At 43.1% G+C, this 18,553-nt stretch overlaps 2 protein-coding genes across 2 annotated transcripts in view; both read right to left on the bottom strand.

Annotated features, from left to right (window-relative positions):
- LOC146593828 (cell surface hyaluronidase CEMIP2-like) overlaps positions 1 to 18,553 on the bottom strand; it is a 55,508-nt gene that overhangs the window by 30,119 nt on the left and 6,836 nt on the right. The window contains exons 5-15 of the mRNA XM_085308721.1: positions 18,103 to 18,291; positions 17,591 to 17,760; positions 16,438 to 16,647; positions 12,498 to 12,703; positions 10,884 to 10,953; positions 10,022 to 10,150; positions 8,668 to 8,753; positions 7,197 to 7,328; positions 7,041 to 7,076; positions 6,280 to 6,432; positions 4,418 to 4,595 (exon numbers count right to left, since the gene is read on the bottom strand). Coding sequence (XP_085164847.1) covers positions 4,418 to 4,595; positions 6,280 to 6,432; positions 7,041 to 7,076; positions 7,197 to 7,328; positions 8,668 to 8,753; positions 10,022 to 10,150; positions 10,884 to 10,953; positions 12,498 to 12,703; positions 16,438 to 16,647; positions 17,591 to 17,760; positions 18,103 to 18,291 — 1,559 coding nt within the window. The remainder of the gene's footprint in view (positions 1 to 4,417; positions 4,596 to 6,279; positions 6,433 to 7,040; positions 7,077 to 7,196; positions 7,329 to 8,667; positions 8,754 to 10,021; positions 10,151 to 10,883; positions 10,954 to 12,497; positions 12,704 to 16,437; positions 16,648 to 17,590; positions 17,761 to 18,102; positions 18,292 to 18,553) is intronic.
- CEMIP (cell migration inducing hyaluronidase 1) overlaps positions 1 to 18,553 on the bottom strand; it is a 119,475-nt gene that overhangs the window by 96,814 nt on the left and 4,108 nt on the right. The gene's annotated exons all lie outside the window — the stretch shown is intronic.

Here is an 18,553-nt window from a genome sequence, read left to right as displayed (position 1 = left end):
AGGATGATTCAAAGGGTAGGAAAGTACTGGAAGGTTATGAAATTTACTGAATAGTAGTCACCTTCTAGTAGTCAACATAGTTGAGTTCCAAGAGAGAAAAAATACTAGCTATGTGCTGATTTTTTAACTTATTTTCAATGGTTGTCCTAAGTGGCTCTGTAAGTGCCATATTTTTTTTCTAATTCCCTCTTCCTAAACCTTATAAAACTCATATATTTGATAGCAATTCTCAGAGTTGGCTGTTATGCACATTCTACCATATCCTCAGAAGAATTCTTTTTAAGGAAAAAGAAATAACAGGGAACAGTATTATCCTTGTTATACACAGCTCTGTTTTCAAAATTGTTCAGTAGCTAAGAGAAATAATCTACTCTGATACGAAAGTACTGCAAAACAGGGAAAGAAACTGCAGACATTTAGCAAAAAGGCATGAAATATTTGAATGTCTATAGAGGAAGCTCTTGCAGTGCCTGATGACTAAGATCTGAGGTACTCAAGACAATAAGTACTCCAGGTCAAGTACCCGGAATGAATCCTTCAGCAACATGTATTTAAGSAGACAGCATGAAGAGTGGCCCGATCGGGCAGACCCAAAGGAATGTAATTCRTTCCACCTAATTCCACGAAATTTTAATTGGACTGTGCACGTGAGTAAGAATTAGGGTCAGCAGGATTAGGCTGCAAGTTTACTAAGGGTTTTAAAGGCTTTACTTTCACAATACTAAATAGAACAACTTAAGAGAATAGGAGGCTCCTTGTTACTCTTATTTAGATGGAAAGTCCCATTGGCTTAGACAAATGACCACTGCAGCAAGAACTACTTGCAGAATAAAAATAGCCAGAACTTTTCAACTGTTYTGTTAAGTCTTTATTACTTTAAAAATAATTAGACCCTAGAACCATTTTTCTGCCACCTCCTTGTCTATATACTCATCTCAAACAAACATCTGAAGCAGTCTCATTTAAAGGAGATTTAAACATATGAAAATTTAGTGTGTATTTTTGAGTGTTTGAAACCCTTTTCCTACTGCACTGTAGGATTTTTTTGCCCAAAGGGCAATTTGGCAAAGAAGGAAGATCCCAAGTTTTTTTGGTTTTTTTTTTTTTTTCATTTATAAAAGAGGAAATATTAACAAAACACACACTGTGCTGCAGCTCCAATCTCCATTATAAACACCCTGTGACAGTGCACTTCTGGGGCTGAACATGAAGGTGGGCACTTCATTCGGGAAGAGAATAAACTCAGTCGTACTTCCAAACAAAGTAAGGAACACTCTATGCAGCTTACRTTTAATTAAACCATTCAGTGTTCCCATTCAGGAGCAAACAGTTTTGGTGCTAACACCTTAATCTGATTTCTAACATCCTCCTCTAAAGAATCTGAAAGTCAGAAACGAAATGGAGATGTTAAAAAGCAATGTCACTTGTTTTACACATCTGAGGGCAACCCTACTTTTGTGAACTGAGGCACTGGGTGTGCACCGAGCTTGCAGTTACAGTTACGGTAACCTACTTCTTTCTAAGCGAACGCCGACGGACAGAGAAAAGCCTCAGCTTAGCGGGTGTGCCTGCATGTGCCTGGGAATGAGATAAAGCAGAGTACAGAGACGGGTCCCCTTTTGCCACCACGCTACTGTTCAGCTAGCTAATTTTCCCAAGGTGTGGACTACCTGTGAGCGACATGGTATAAAGGGGACTTGAACCTTGTCTGAAGCAAGGCAGTGGCACGTGATGGATGACAGGTACGGGAGGATGTAATCATCTGGAGAGACAGGTAGTAACTGAACCTCTCCAACGGCAGCACACCTAACACACCTGCAGAAAAGTCCCAAGGACTGCAGTGCAAAGCAGTAGCCTCTCTTTAGATTAAAAATTCTTAATCTWCTGTACAACGTCGTAACAACTCAGAGCTTTTTCTAGAACTGAAGTGGTGGCCCAAGCTGCCAACGCAAGCTGTGTTGCTGTATCACTGTAATCATTTTAAGGAAACCGTTTTTAACCAGTTTGAATCTTCCTCCACAGCAAATTCTGCATGTGTTAACATGACTTTACTTTGATCGAGTGACGCAAGCCCTGACCCTGCAAGTCCCCTTTTGGTCAGTAGTCTTTCTCATCCAAAGATGCCACAGTGCTGGCACAGCTAGGACTAAAATAGGTTTGAATYCATCCTAAACTCCTGGCTGCAAGGGAAAAAAATACCAAGTCCCACGGAGTGGCAACAGGCAGATTTACAGGAGACCACAACCATCAGCCATGCCCTCATCTGGATGAAGACCATTATTGCTGCCATTGTTTTAAAATAACCTTTAAAGAGCATCTGAATTAAAAAAAAAGCCAAGTAATAATGATGTTATTAAGTGAAGAAATTTCTTCATGCATGAGATGTAGGTTTGTCAACAGAAAGGCATCTAGAATACTTTCTGCAGAGTGTAATGCTTAGTTCTTCTGTTCTACTCGACTGTTTATTTTTATGTGAATGTGAAGCTAGATTTATTATTTTGTTGTCTAACCAATCAACTGATTAATCTGAATAATTATACAATTATTCCTTCTGCATGACTAACAGTTTTATTATCACTATGCAGCTTGCAGTAATGGTTAATTTCTTCTTGAAAACAACTGTAAAATGATTGTCCTTTAGGGAATGAGTACTAAGTTACCCTTTAAAAAGTAATAAAATGAAGCCTGAAGATGGAAAATTAATTAAAACAGTCTACATGCTCTATCTTAACTAGTCAAAGACATATTGTCCCATATAGCAATTAGCAAGAAAACAATAAGTTAACCGTAGTCCTTCAGATTTGAAATCAGATTTAGCACATCTGGGTTCAATTCAGATAAAATAGAATCAAAGTGAAAAATGCTGGGATGCAGGTGGTTATAAGCACAAATGGCTTTTAAGCTGGCAAAATACCAACTTTGGAAACGTCCACATTTGTTGGAAATGTATATTCAAGAAATAATTACTTGGGTAATGTCATTATTTTTTATAATAGACTGAAGCTGTATTATTTTAACTTGCTTTACAGAAGCTTTTAGTAAATCTTCTGATTTTACCTTGAAAACCTCAGATTTATAATGAAGTATTAAACTGTCTCTCAGACAAAATATGCTGGGATATTTAACAGGCTCGTTGGTCTCAAATGCAATAGTATTAAAGAGCTGCATTTTCAGCTATTCCACAGGTAATTATCCCCTTTGCTAATGTGYACAGACATAACCTCTCTGAAACCATTCTGTTGGATAGAGTCCTACAGTCATTACTGGAAGAAAATTTCCACTCTCTTTAGACCCACTGACAGTTCAAGCTTTTTCATTTACATTTTTTTCTGAGCACCTCCTTCCTTTTCCATGTTGATTGTCTCATTCACATTCCCCACAATCATCTTGTAACCTTTTCCCCATGGAGGACATACAAAAGGCACAGCAGATTAGCCCTTATTTTCTTTCTGATGCTCCTTACACTACCTCAGTAAGGTCTCTTTACCAAAATGCACAGGGACTGTACTTTCATTAAAGGAGCAGTCAAGTGACCGCAATCAATATCATCTTTGCATAAAAGACCCTCCTGTTGTTGGTCTAAAGTGTAACAGAGTAGGGACAGACAAATTGACTGCTTGCCAGAAGTAGTGATATTGGTCAGTTCCAAAGCAATGGAAATTTTCCTTAAGAAAAAGCCAAACCTCAAGCCAAAGTTACTGGAGTTCATGGACATCCTAACAAGCATGACCTTGTTTCAGGAAAGCTAAGAGGAGGTTGTGATCCCTGGGAGTAAGCCAGGTGGAATCTATCATTTCCCAGGCTAAGTGTCCAGGGACATAATCCCTGCATGAATCCTGGAGAAGGACTGGAATTGCTCAGCATCCTATGGCTCCTGCCAAGGCACATATAAAGAGCTCCATTCTGCTGTCAGTTCYCAAGAAAAGTCCCTGTTGTGCACAACAGAAATTGCACTGCTGACCCCAGAATGCGGGCCGTGGCTTTGTTTCTACTTGTCTTTACTTATTTCTGCAGGAGAATTGTATTGCAGCTCACTGACACCTGGCATTTCATTTGTGCCCTTCTCGAACTCCAAGGCCAGGTCCTCAACCTATGAAGGCGGGCAACACCTCACCAGCCAAGGCTGGTGCTCCAGATGTTCTGGTTACATCTGGAAGGTAAAATCTTCCTCTCCTGCATATTTTTGATGTGCGTCCTCCCAGACATAAGACCTCTGTATCAGTATTTGCCAAATTTTACTGGCTTACAAATAACCTTCATTAAAAAAGGAAGCATTGCCAAATGAATCAATGGTATGCACCAGTGAAACAYGCACCACAGCCTGGAAATTCCTGCTCTAAAATAAATCTCTCATCGTTTATAAAAACTTCCAAAACTTGCAACTCTAACAGCACATACTCTTGCTTTTCTTACTTACGCTTCTCTCCATCAGGATCTGTGACACGTTATTCTGGGGGCTTATCTGCCAGGAGTTTTTCATGAAGAACCCAATGGCACTTGAGTATCTGTCAGCAGTTGGGGTGAACTTCTTGAAAGTGCATTTTGCCATCCTGACAGGCCCATCATAAATCTGAAATCCACGAATAGGGAATGTCCTGTGAGATTAAGGAAAAAAACAAAACACAAATCTGTATTAAAAAGCTTGGGCAAAGTCTGAGTCTCTTCCCCRGAGAACAGAAGGGCGTTAATAAGAGCTAAAACTTTTTTTCCTCCTGAAACTGAAATCTGGATGCTCTTCACACAATTAATGAAAGATGAAATTCTGCCGAATGTCCTCCACAGGACATAAGGCCAAAAAAATGACCCATACACTCAGCTTATGGCTTGTCAGCTGGGGTGAAGAAGTTCAGAGCTGTCATCCCCTGCCCCTAGGGACTCAGTGTTATGAGGAAACCCCTCCAGGTACAGACCGGGTTGGATCCTCCTGTCAGGTTTCCTGTCCCAGGGTGGACAGGTTTCTCAGGAAAACGTAAGCACGATTGAGAAAGCAGTATCGGTCACTCCCTGGAGGCCAAAATGGTTCCTTGGAAATAACTCCCAGGTGGTGGAGCRCAGCTTTTCCTCTCCCTACCAGCTACTTTGTGCATGAGATCCCCAGGACCTAGTGCGCCCTATTTTGTACAGAGAGATGATTCCTTCAGCACCAGCGTGTAGACACACTGTCAAGTTGGCAAAACTGAAGGAAAAACCACTGGAGTCGCAGGCAAGTATTTGTCTCTTTCATGTTTTGTTTCGAGAAGGTATCGAGTTCCGTCTGGCCCCAGCGTTGTCTGATTAAAGGACGACTGACTTTGATTTCATAGCCCATAACGAAGTGACCAGCAGAGACCTGGAAGGGCTCTACCTACCCGTTGGCAAAAAGATGGCTGAATTGTTCCGACATAAGAGCCACAGGRCAGACAACATGAACCTGCAAAGGGCTCCACAGGGTCTCTCTGGTCTGTGGATAATGGATGCCCAGATTTCTCCTCGTTGTTTTTTTTTCTTACTAGTTGGTTCTAGGGCCACTTTACCAATTGCAAGCAGCAGGCACAAGCAGTGTTTCTGCTTACTCTGCTGTTTCTTGGTTTCGCCTGCAAAGTGACTTTGATTTCTAGCGTGGTGAGCCCAGTGACTGGGACTGGTACCACCTCCATACCCCATTCAGCACCACGGTGTGTGGACAGAACAAGTACCAGACGTTTTGTCATATTCCTTCTTTTCTGAGAGTACATTGCTTAACAATATCACAGATGATTAAAGCCTGATCAAACTGCAGAGGAGCTGTCTTGCAGTCGCAGTTAAAACACCACCACCAATAGCAGCCGAGGATCGCTCTGGTTATTCTTGCTGTCTTACCCAGGCTGCGATTCTCCGTGGAGGCTGCAGGAAGACGCGCGAGCAGCCTTACCGTGCCTTTTCCCCTCCAGCCCAGCCGGGACTTGCACAGCTTTCCCTGCGACGCTGGGCTGGCACGTCCGGGCACCGTTTGCGTTCGCAACRCAGTGAACGTGTGCTACTGAAGCACCAAGGAAACACAGTTTGGTACCTCTCAGATTCTCTAATCYGCTCTCCAGTGACCAATAAATTAAGCAGAAAATTAAATCAAACACATTCAATTGTGGAAGCTCTCAAATCGTTGGCCTGAAGGAGGAGTTTGTTCAGATGCTTACTACYTCTGGCCTGTACAACAATTTAAACACTCTGTATAAATTACTCTTTAGTAATTGTATTCATTCCTGAGGCTTTTACTCTAGCTTAAKGCTAATGCCAGCAAGAAATGGCAGATAAATAACTTACTGGTTTCTGGGCAGGGTTCTGTATTCTCCATTTGCTCCTCTTCCCCAGTAGCTGTTTTGGCCTCCCCGGGAGCCAAGGTTGCTGCTTTCTCCAACAAAAATGGAGCGTGAAACCTCCAGGCTGGAGCCGTCATCTGTTGGGAAAGTTCCATCGCTATAATCAAAGAAATACAAGATAACTATGCAGCGCAGTGCGAGGGGTGAACTAGTGCTTTTAATTACACTTCTAAAACGAGGAGAATCTCTTTAATTTGAAAAAAGAGCATCCACCAGTGTAACAGCCTGGTTTACCACCTCTCTAGAAAGCAGCAACCAGTACCAGCAACGCAGGTAGCTTAGTACTTGGCCATCGGGGGCTTTGGATGCGGCTCTTCTTCGCGGGTCCTCTGCAAGGGGGTGGGCCAGGAGCAGCCGGAGCACGTCCGGACGCCGGCAGCAGGAGCCAGCCCCGCTGCTCACCCCGCAACGCCCCATCTCAGCCGCCCTCGCTGCACCGCGAGGAAAGGCTCCCCGAACGCAGAGCCAAACGTCTAGTCTACTGGTTCAGGACCTACGGTCCGAGAGGCAAACGTCAGCTCTAACGACGCCTCCCCCAGGCAAAGAGGATGAAAGGCCAAATTGCCCCTCGCATTAACTGCTACCCTGGGAAGACTTGATGTGGTCAGGGAAGGAAACATGAGGTTTTCTTGTGTCTTGCCATAATTGTCAGGGGAATGTTACATTGTGGAAAAAGTGGRGAAAAGGCACATTTTAAGAAATTACCTCGCCAGAGTGAGTCCAATTCCGTTGTCTGAAAACCTAGGACAGAAGAAACATGAAGGTGTAAATTGCTAGGCACGGCTGAGCCACGGTTGGCCTACAGCTCCACCGGCGTCGGTCGTGAGGAGCGCGGTATGCCACGGYGTGATAGGAACCTACCCTGAGTTACGGAAAATAATGTCGCCGCCCCTGGCCCAGGCCCCGTGGTCGTTATTTTTAAAAGCAATGAGACCATCAATTACGGCAGGAACTCGCGGCTTTTCGGGATCAGCATCTTGATGTGGGCGAAACCTGAAGCAAGGAGCCTGGTTAATACAACAGTGAAGAAATAGGAAACAACCTTRGACGCAGGAGGTCCTGCCAGTGAGAGCTCGCAACGTGTCTGAATAGGACGGGCCTGAAGAGGTAGTATTACATCCTGGACCACAGTCAGAGTGTTAGCTTGATCTCATTACTGTACTTTCTTACAAAGTAGAAAATAATAAACCTTGCTAAGAGTGAAAGCCTGCCCCCAAGCCAACAGGTGATTCTCACTGGACTTCAGTGGGCCCGCGGTTATTCCTTAATTTCATTCAATGTGATTTAGAGCACAGMATGCATTTTTCCCAGTCACTTGGGTCCTTTTGCAACTGCCCTTACAAGCCTCATGGAGAACCCCTGGATTCACGCTGGAAAAATCAACTGGGTGCTTTCAAAAATCTCATTCAGCAAAGATAACTGAGTAACTGGAGATGCTTCCATTGCATCTGCATGCACTTCCATACGCTCCTTGCTCTGCCAACAGAGAAACTATCATGTGAAGAAAGGATTCAGCCTAGAAATCTGATGTTCCTCAATTACTTTTAGAATATTTCTTGCCACACTGTCTGTTAATGGGAGACTTGTGCCATGTTTGAGGAAAAAAAGCTTTGTTTATTCACAGTTTACCTTCACATGCTACTTCTTCAAACTGATACTGAGACACATCCTAGAGACCAAGGGGACGGCCCTGGGAAAGAAGTCACCAGCAGGGAGGCAAAGCCAGCCTCTCCTTTTAGTCACAAGGGAGAATCGTACATGGCATTAATGATGTTCGAGAGAGGAGGAGAAAAGCTGGGACTCGGCCGAGAACTGTAGCTGATTTCTGCCTCGTCTTTCTCACATAGGCCCACAGGACTGCGGTGAGCAGGAAAACGACATTAATTTACCTGCTCCCCCTCTATGAAAGGAAGCTCAGAATATTTCAACAGACAAGTTTATGCACTGGCAAAAAGCATTGAGACTACATTAACTGAGCCTTACTTTCCCCATTAATCACAGACTTGTCTCAGCAATCTCTTGTATCATCTTTTGGATTTAAAACCCTGTCAATAATTAATAAGCGATGYTGAAGTTTCCAAATAATGGAATAATGGAATCTAGATCCTTTCTCACACGCTTCACTGCTTAGTGCTCGTAGCCCCCAGTGCGCGTGGATCAGTTTTGATCAGCAATAACAGAAATGATTGGTAGCTGTGAAGTGCGTGCCTCCAGGCATCACGGATAGCATGTGTGTGCTTCCRGACATTCAGCCATAACGAGGCAAACACGACGCACAGGCCAAGAAGCAACACAAGGAAGCAACCCGCTTAGCCGTACCGCATGCGCTCACCTGGCGTTATCTACAGTGAGGTACTCCCTGGGATCTTCAGCACTGGCTCTCGTAGTCTTTACCCCTTTACCAATAAACAAACCAGCCTGAAAAGACACGCAATTCCAATTATTTTAACAGGCTGCATCTCAGAGACTCCAAGTCACAGATTTTATCAACGAACGGGAGCAGCCAGCGAGCTCAGGCACAGCGAGCGTCCCAAAGCCCGGGCGTCCGCTGCCTTTTCCCTGTCACTTGGCACCACTCGGTGTGACTTGAGCACAGGATGCGGCGTGCCGAAGTCAGGACGGAGCGTTGCACCACCATATGTTATGCATCAGCGTCTTGGGCTGTCTTCTGACCCAGAGCAAGGCACTGAACTCCCCCTCACTCCCTCGCTCTCGCAGAAAGCAGCAAGAGTTGCTGCCAAGCTCTTGATAACTTTTTGGAAAAAGAGCATTGTTAAGAAGCAAGGTTTAGCTAAACAGCGCCAAGTCCCCCAACATTCAAAAAAGAACATGAGCCACTGTAGCCAAGTTAAAAATTTCAGGAGAGCAACAGCTGTCATGGACCAAGATACAATACACGCAAGGCACAGAAAGTAGCACTCATTTCTGTCTAGAATCCCAAGAAATAAGTTTAAAATGCGTTTCAGAGCTTACAGGTTAAGTTTTCATGTCAACAGTGTATTTTGCAGAAAGAGTTTTTCTTGCAGTTACCTTTCAATTTTTGGTCTCATTCTGCATAGGTGATGAGTAGACCCTGGCACGAGCTCCCTTTGCTCAACCCTTAACTCCTTGCGGCGCTGCAGCCCACAGAGTGCTCAGTGTCCTGCCTGCACTTCCTTAGATCTCACCTACTGCTGAGATCCACATAGGTACCTCTCTGACCTGGGTGCTTCCCATCTACCATAGGCACCCAACTGAAGCACCCAAATTAGGAACCTCATTCAACTCAGCTTCCTCTGTAATCAGTGGAAAGAGCWTCCACAAAAGCTGATTATCTTTTGGTGACAGTGAGCAAAATGCACTTTACTAAGGCACCCCAGTTAACCACCTAAAGCTAAACGGGATGAAACCAGGCCTTCATCAATAGTGGTACRCACCCTCCTGCGTCGTCCCTGTAGCAAACAGCCCTTTGAACCMTCTCACTGCACCAAGCGCCAGGGCTGCTCTGCACCAAGCTGCCCCTTTGGGCAGCCAGAGCATCAGTGCTCACCCACCCCACGAGGGAGTAGCACAAAAACGCCTGCTCGTGTTTCGTGTTACGAAAATGGAAGGTGCTCACAACGATCTTTTGATATCAGAACACCACACACGGTCAGCCCTAAGCCTTGCTATTGCATTGGTAGTAACATACAAAATCATCTACRTGCCTTGAAATTGGAGTGGACTCTGTTGTTGTAAAATACACCCAAGGGGGTATGCTCAGCCTGTCCCTCCGGATATTGCCCCTCGGACTGTCCAGTCGGAACCCGGTGGAAGATGTACCATATCCCGACATCCTGAAAAACAGCAGAAGGTCAAAGAAATAGGACAGTATAATTAACGGTGTAGATTATCCCACTGTGCTGCCAGATTTCTAAACTGAGCCTGCAAAGCACATATGGGTCCTGAGGATATTCGCCAGCCCATGCTCTTCCATCTCCCAACTTATCCTGCAGCATGCACAGTGCACCTCTGGGACACACACTGAGATTTTAAAAATACRTATATTATGAGTGATATTCAGGCAGTTTATTAGAAAACAGACATACAGRCGTATTAAACACAAACACGATTTGAGTAAACATCAGGGACAATAGCATAGCCAGAATACAAATATATGTAATTTTACTGGGCATATTAACCACTAGCCGCCAACAATCACTAACCATTAGTTACAAATAAAAAACAACATTTACTAAGAGACACCACACACCATTTCCAKGCACAGTTGTGAAGGAAAACTATCAGAGATACCACTGCGAGAGCTGTAGGCAAACAGTTGTTCTTAAAGGCTCACGCGGTGTGCGAGGCTGGTCTTTGAGTACAAACAGGGCTTTCCAGACAATATTCTGTGATGTGGTATATTTAGTCTGTAATTTCCTAATTGCTTTTGGACTCATGCAGAAATATATATCCAGATTTTACAATGATGCACTAAAAATTCATTGCCCTCATGCTAACGACATCAGTAAGAGCAGAATATATGGGAACTGAAGGCAGTATATTGCTCTTGCTGTTAAATGATTTTACCTGAGCACCAGCTGCTGCATTCTCTATTAAGTTGTTGTTTGGATTTGCAATCCAGAATGTGCTGACAGCCCTGAAAAATCAAAATCAAAATGATCCTAAGCAGTTACCAAACAGGAAGGGATACATTTTCATAGCACTGCCCTGGATTTCAGCCACGATGCTCCCAATGACTTTAAAACTCCACACAACATTTTAATGATACTCCTTAAGGAAAATAAAAAAAAAATAAAAAAAAAAACTAGTGATGTCAGACATGCTAATTTATGGAGCCACAGAAAGTATTGTAAATTATATGAGACTATTAACAGAAAATACAGCTCTGTTAAAAACAGCTTAAGGAAATCGGATGTCATTTTTTTCAAAAGTTAAATATTTGGAAAATGTCTGAAAAGTAAACTTCTGTTTTGGTTTTTAGAACTTCGGGGGAAGGGCAGGAGGTATGGGATTCTCTATGGATTTGTGATGCTTTTACATGAAACACAGAACAAATGTCCTTGCAAGCCACAAACGTCTCATTAAGTGGGAGATTAAGGAGATATTATTTTGATGCTTGTTCAGATACAGAATTTTTGCTTCAGACAGAAGATCAGTAGTGGCACAAACAGAAGCCAGGTGTAGTTATGAAAATATCATCTACTGTCTTACTTCATTTGATAACAATTTTTGCGATAATAAAGAGCACATATAAAAACACCCTTAATATTTTTCTAATGACCATATCAATTAATTTGATCATTTTAAGCAGAAAATCTCAATTTTTTTATCCACCTTAACTATTACATATTCAAGAAACCGCACCCCTTTGGATGAACTCAGCCACTGAATAGATGCAAAATAAAACTATATTAATCACACTGTCARCTGTAGCATTCCAACAACAATAATTCTAATTCATTCAGCAAGGTTATTTAAATAAGTAAAAATAAACAGTGTTTAATGAAGAATCCCCTGGATTCTATTCCAGCAAACACGACAATATAAATTTCCACATGGCAGTAGACCAGTCTCCAAACAGGAAGCAAACTCTAGCCAGTTAATAGATATCGTTTATTGTGCTATAAATGAGGCTCGCTATAATTTATGGTAATCTCTACATTCTCACTAAATCTTTTAATTTACTCTAGACATTAGTGTACTCATGTCCTACCGACTAATTTGCTCTAGATGTTGCAGCCCAAGTTCATCCCTGGTGACAGTAGGCAAAAAACTCCCTTGGAAGTAAGTGATATTTATGCTAAAACAATCTACATTTATCAGATTGATTTCATGGAGTCTTCAACATCCTACTTAAAAGAATTAAAAAGAGTTCAGAAATGAGCGAAATATTTTGACATATTGATGATTCCCAGGAACATAACAGGAATAAACAACAGCAAATATGCATGGTTTGGATTTAGGCAGATGTTAACAGGTGTCTCCACATGTGAAGTCAAGTAAATACATGGTTTTAAAATGAGAAATGAGATGAAAAGCTACGGTTTTTCACTTAATGTCGAACAGCACTATGTAAAATGGAGGTCGGGCACACTCCCCTTTGAAAAGTTTCATTTCGCCACAACATTCTTTAAGGTGAAAAGCGCAATGCAAGAGCGAACAGTGACCACAGGAACTTACATGCAGTCCGTGCTTGGCGTGGGAATGTAATTCCCATAGACGTGGCTACGGATTGCGAGGCACATGGCTTCATTGCGATCCGAAGGTAGGATCGTTCCTGGCCTCGTGAGGAGGCCCAAGTTGTGATAGAACGTATTGCGCTGCTCCGTCCCATCTTCAAGGAAGAAACAGTGCCCCAGAGTGTCATACCCAATACTGTCTCTCACCTGGAAAGAACATACAGGCATAGATTGCAATATTAACGGTAGCAGCAACTACGAATGACGTGCTTTGCTTATCAAAAAACTCCCCAAACCTCTCGGAGAGGTTTTGCCACCCTTCTGCACAGCAAGCAGCATCTTCATTCGCAGCAGTTCTGGAGCTAATTCAAACTCTGTGCAGGCTGCCCAAGAGTGGGCTGACCTTGTTATACAGCAAAACTCCCGTTAACATTACTTGGAGGAAGATCACATGCATAATTACAGGAAAATAGTAGAACACTGGATTTAAAACTGCCCTCAGTTCTAGGAGAGAATATTCAGTTTGGTGTCACAGACTAAGTATCTGCATGAATGTGTCTTACATGATCAGTCAACAGACCAGTCTGGTTAATCCAGAAATATTCATGATTGCAACACTTCCCAAACAAAATAAGATTTTTTTTAACAAATGTGCCAGGCAGAATAATTTATATTAGCAAAGTTTCTGTTTTTTCTCCTGCATTCTCAGAAGCTGCAGCTCCACTTCATTTCTGTAACGACCAGCTTGTGCAGAGAGTRCCTTGCACTATTTCAGCCTATTTGAGATTAACTGACATGAGCAGAGATACTTCATTAAACCATAATTTGACCAAGAGGACTTAGCACAAGCCTCCTTTAATGTACAGTCTTACGAAGACAAATTTAGAAATTCTTCCTTTAAATATGAATAGCAAAGCAGGTTAGTTAAAATACCAGCTATTTATTACTAAATCTTTCTGAAACATAATTTTGTACTTCAAAGGATCCATGTCAGCACATTTATTCACTCTTCAGCCATACAAAATTCCTGTTRATGTCAATTAGAGTTATATCCGTGCAAGATTACCTAATCGTAACCTATTTGGTTACTTCTATATATACATAGGGATACTTGAACTAAATCCATTTTGGTGTCACATCTCATGACTACCCTGTGATGAACTGCAACTGTACATAACAGCTGGATCCCAAACAGTGCAACTCCCATAGGATTATCTGTACTGGATTTCACTGTTTTCCTGGCAGTTGCCCCTCAAACTTGTCATCAGTTGCTTTTGTTTCTGCTTCAATGAGGTGTTCAAGAAATAGTTGAAAATAAWGCAAAATGCAGCCAGGCAACCAAGCCATAGTTAACATGKTTTTGGAAATCAACTGAGACCCAGAATGCAAGTGCAACAGCTCCAAGTGAGCTACGAGGAACATGCAGTGACACTGAGGGAAAGCGTCCCTATCAGCTGAGTCTGGGGAATACAGATAGTTAGAAAATAAATTTACTTTAAAAACGCAWGTTTCTTTGCCAATCTGCAAAGAATGGTGAGCCCAACCACTTATATCCTTCCAAGTGTGGGCAGAAACTGCATTAAGGATGCCACAGAAGACTGTTTTTGGAAAGAAATTGTGACAGCAAACCTCCCTCTGCCATAAAGGAAACAGCATTTCAAATTTAGAGTTTCATTGTCATGAATTTAGATGAAGTCTAGATAATCTGTGCTTCAGAGAGTTGCACTCAAAATCAGGCCTGTATCTGAAAACAGATTTTAGCTTTAGTTAATATGATTTATCACAGCCTCCGAAACGCATGGCAGCCCTGAGAACTTTCCTACTTGAACCTAAGCAGACCACCCTCCTAACCAGAAATAACATCATCTATATTTGCTCAAAAAGATAAGCGTGCAAAATTGTCAGGATGAAACAGCAATAACAGGACTGCAGGCCTATCCCCGACAGAAAACGAAGGCTTGGGAGGGGGAGCCTGCCTGTGGCTCCGCGGCATTAGGAGCAGCGTATTACTGTACGTGTCAGCGGGAAACGCTGCCCACCACGCGTCTACAGCCCCTTCGGCGCGCCCGGCACAGCGAAATCACGACGCCTCCAAACACTGAATTATATATAGTTCAGCAACACAATATAAGTGACCTTCATGCACTGCAACGTTATACGTTAAAGCCCACAGCGCTCTGTGGTATGAGCGACGCGCGCCGGGGAAGCGAGCGGCAGGTCGCAACCCGCTCTAATCCCGGTGAGCAACCCGAGCCACGTGCGCTGCTGCCGGGGGCAGGGGCTGGCCCGCGGCGGATCCGCGGGGGAGCGGCGGCTCGCGCGCGGCGGAGCGACCCGCGCCAGCGGAGCACAGAACGCAGCATTCCCGCCGCACGAGTCTGAAATTACATCGTCTAAACACCCTGGACGGGAGGGGGGAAAAACCTTGTCTGCTTTAATCCGCCCCAGAGGCTGAAGTTTCCTGATCTAACGCTGAAGTCAGTACTCATCYGTATTACTTAACAGCCTTGCTCTGATATATATTCTGCTCTCTGGAACTGCAAATTATTTTAATTTATTTTTAAGCAAAGTTTTAAAATGTATTTTAATCACTCTATATTGTAATTACTATATTGAAACCAAAGGATTCTTCCACAGATTCACACATTTGCGCTTTGTTATCAAATCTATCCACTGATTCACGAGCTCAGAGCGTCCTGGGGGACTGGACCTCGCACTTGGTTTCTTACTGACTTCGCAGCTAGTGGATCACACATGTCCAGATAAACCTTTAAGAACTCATCTCTGCTAAAGACCATGACCACAAGCCAAACTCCTGAGGAACTGTGCTCATGTAAGGCCTAAGTTTTCATCCCAGGCAGGTTCCTTCAATTCAAGAAGTTGAACACTGAGGGGAAGAGAAAGGGACTTGCACTGTTTCCATCCATTTGGGGCACATCTCCTGCTATCTGAGAGCTCTGTAAATCAAAGGAGGCTCTATATGCGGAGGAAATCATCACGTATGAGAGAAGGTAATCAATAACTTGGGGTGATCTGGACAATATAAATACAGTTTAAGATACATGGAAAGTGCTCTTAGCTGTACAAGTCCAGCATCACATTTTCATGAACATATTTTTTTAAGTGGACCATATTACACAGTGTCCATTAATGYGCATTTATGTCATATCTTACAGTAGTAGTAGTCCAGGGTCCGGAAAAAATTGTCAGAAGTAAAACAGGGAGTCACTGATGGTTCGGGGAGTGTCTCTGTCTAAACACACATTAAACGAATGAGGAAATGCCTGTGAACACCAAAACACCTCGCAGTGCCCTGCAGAGCACACAGCAATCGGACATGTCCAGACTAGAGGAGGCAACTATCTTCTCCAGCCCAGGCATCCTTTTTTTTTAAAAAAAAAAAAAGTTCCTCTCCACAACGCCCTTGCTAGGATCTAGGTCAAAGCCAAGTTCCTGAGGGCTTTTCTGGCACTGAAGTGGCCAACTGGGTCTGTCTCTCTCCTATTTCATTCCCTTTGTCATGTGAGTATTTTGGATTCGTGACACATAGCCCCTGCATGGACAGCTCCTGTCTTTTATATCTCCTTTGTAAGTTAGAGCTCCATTGCTTCAAACTTTACATTTCAAATGAAAATTTCTACTATCACAAAYGGCTCAGAATAACCATGGCAAAAATTTTACTATATCTGATCAAACAATTAACAATATTAATTAATAAGACAATACTTGGAATCTGAAATTCATTTCCAAGAGCAGTGCTTGCACAGCAACAGTCCTAAACCTGTCAAATGGAGTTATCAAGTCAGGACATTTCTTGGAGAAAAAAAAGATGCTGGATTCYGATTTCTCTTTGTATCACAAAGCAGCAAGACAATATACTTCTACTATTCAGCAGTGCACAAGCAAAGAAATCAGGTTGGTACTAATAAAATGTCTCCTACCAGAAGGCCGTGAGTTCCATGTATGGCAACACACCTAGAGAAGCAGTGGTGGATAGACAGGTTATCGAGGTAAGYTGGGTGTTTGTATCCTCCTCTCTCATCGACATCTCCAGCCAGGTGAAAATGCACGGGGTAGCTGCCCAGGACTTGCTGCCCCATGTTTTTTAATTCCACTCCTGACATGTGAACAGAGCTAAAATTCCTCTGGATCTGTTGAGACAAACGTAGATCCAAGTAAGGCATTAGCAATATAAGAACACGAGACAAGAAAAGAAAATAAACTTTTTTTTTTTTTTTACAGTAGGCAACGTGTCTGCAGTGTAAGCCAGGGCCCGGTGGCGGAAGGAGCTGTCAGAGCCCTGCTGTGCCTCAGGCCAGCGCAGCACCTGGAGAGGAGCGTGCCAGCAGCTGAATCCCTGCCGGTGGGGCGCCGCCACCCAGAGCTGCCAAGCAGCACGTATGGCATTTACTGACAGCAGCGCCAAGCATGTGAAATGGCTACGGACAAAATACTCCTGCTAGCTATAGAAAAGCAGAACATTTACCAATAGGCTCTATTTCCTGGTGAAATTCAGCCTGCCAAGTGATTTTAGGGCAGAACATCTGCRCAGCTTCCCAGATGCCATCAGCTGGGGCCACTCCAGGTCGTGGTGGCGGCAGAGCTCATCAGCCAGCGCTCAGAGAGTGCTCAGAAAAGCCAAGTATCTACAGCTGCCTGCACATGTGCTAAARCTATCCGTGGCCTCTGCAGCAGGACCGCTTTGCACTTCTGCCAGGAGCACATGGGCCATGCAAGAGGAAAGGGAGGCGCAGCACTGGAGCAGGTTTGCTCTGAAGGAACCACAACGCCTTCAGTGATGTCTTGCAAACTGTGTAGCTTCATACCAACCCTACTCACAACGATGGCTCTAAAGAATACCCTTTAGCCCAGAAAAAAAGTGTGGATTTTTGCACATACGGTGAAGAAAATGTCACAGTTTCATCCAGAGTCTAGTTTTGCAAAATAGCCCAAACAACTTTCCCCTCCTTTGTAGACAAGCATCCTTTTCTCCTTAGGCACAGCGGTAATTTCATACATTATATTGCTTGTTGACAAACCAGGAAAGTAGCTATCTGGAACCACTTACAGGTATATGCATTAAAAGTCACTCACTTTAATATGTCCTCCAAATGTGTCAAAGGGAAAAAACTGGCATTGATTTTGTCCATAACAGGAGTCTTCCATTTCTCCTTGAATAAGTATATTTCTTGTCAGAAGACCAACCTCTGCCCTCATATCTATGCCATCTATAACTTCTCCGATGTGAAGATAAAGTGGGCTGCCTGAGAAAATCAGAAGTTCTTTTTATTCTGGATGAGTATTTTGCCTTTGTTATCATATTATTCTAAACAAGTGCACGCCTTTGATTTGCACAATCATCAAGTTTCGGGGAACTGCCCAGCTGTTAGCACCTGATTGAAAAGGTGATCTCAGAAGCCCCTTCTGGCTTCTACAAGAGACCACTGCCCGGGGTCAAACTTTAAAGTCCCACTATTGGGGGCCTTCAGCTCTCACACATCAAGTGCCCATGCATTTATAGGACAAAATGCAGCTAAAGAGACAAGCTGAAAATTGACAATGTAAATATTAACTACAAAGGAATAGCTGAATACAGTATTTCGTACCATCAATTTTCACTTGATTGCTTTTACATTCGCTGCAAGGAAGGAGATTAAACTCTTCAGCTTGATGCATTGAATAATCTGTACTGGCAATGACTATTCTGTCGCCAGGTAACCAGCTTGTAACTTCATCCGCTAAATGAAGAATTATTCCCTTGGACACCTCCACTTTAAATCCATTATGAGGCACTCCTGAAAAATGAAGCAATCAATTATTTTTACAGTTGCACATGACACTACCATGCAATTAGCCAGAGAGCATACCAATTTAATTTTATCTAGACAACTGTGTGTTTGCGATAGCAGGGCTCTGGTCACTAAATATTTCAATGTAATCTCTTTCTAGGCAGCTAACATGTTATTTTATGGGAGCATTGTGGTTTAGTTTGGTCACCATGCACATGAGCAAAATTCTACAGCATTATCATCATCGTGTCATTCAGATTTGCAGCAG

This window comes from Rhea americana, unplaced genomic scaffold (assembly GCF_003343005.1).
Source record: "Rhea americana isolate MKP2758 unplaced genomic scaffold, rheAme1 scaffold_28, whole genome shotgun sequence".
In the NCBI taxonomy this organism is placed as follows: Eukaryota; Metazoa; Chordata; class Aves; order Rheiformes; family Rheidae; genus Rhea; species Rhea americana.
Note: the sequence above shows the minus strand (reverse complement) of the source record. Positions and strands in the feature narration are given on the sequence as shown.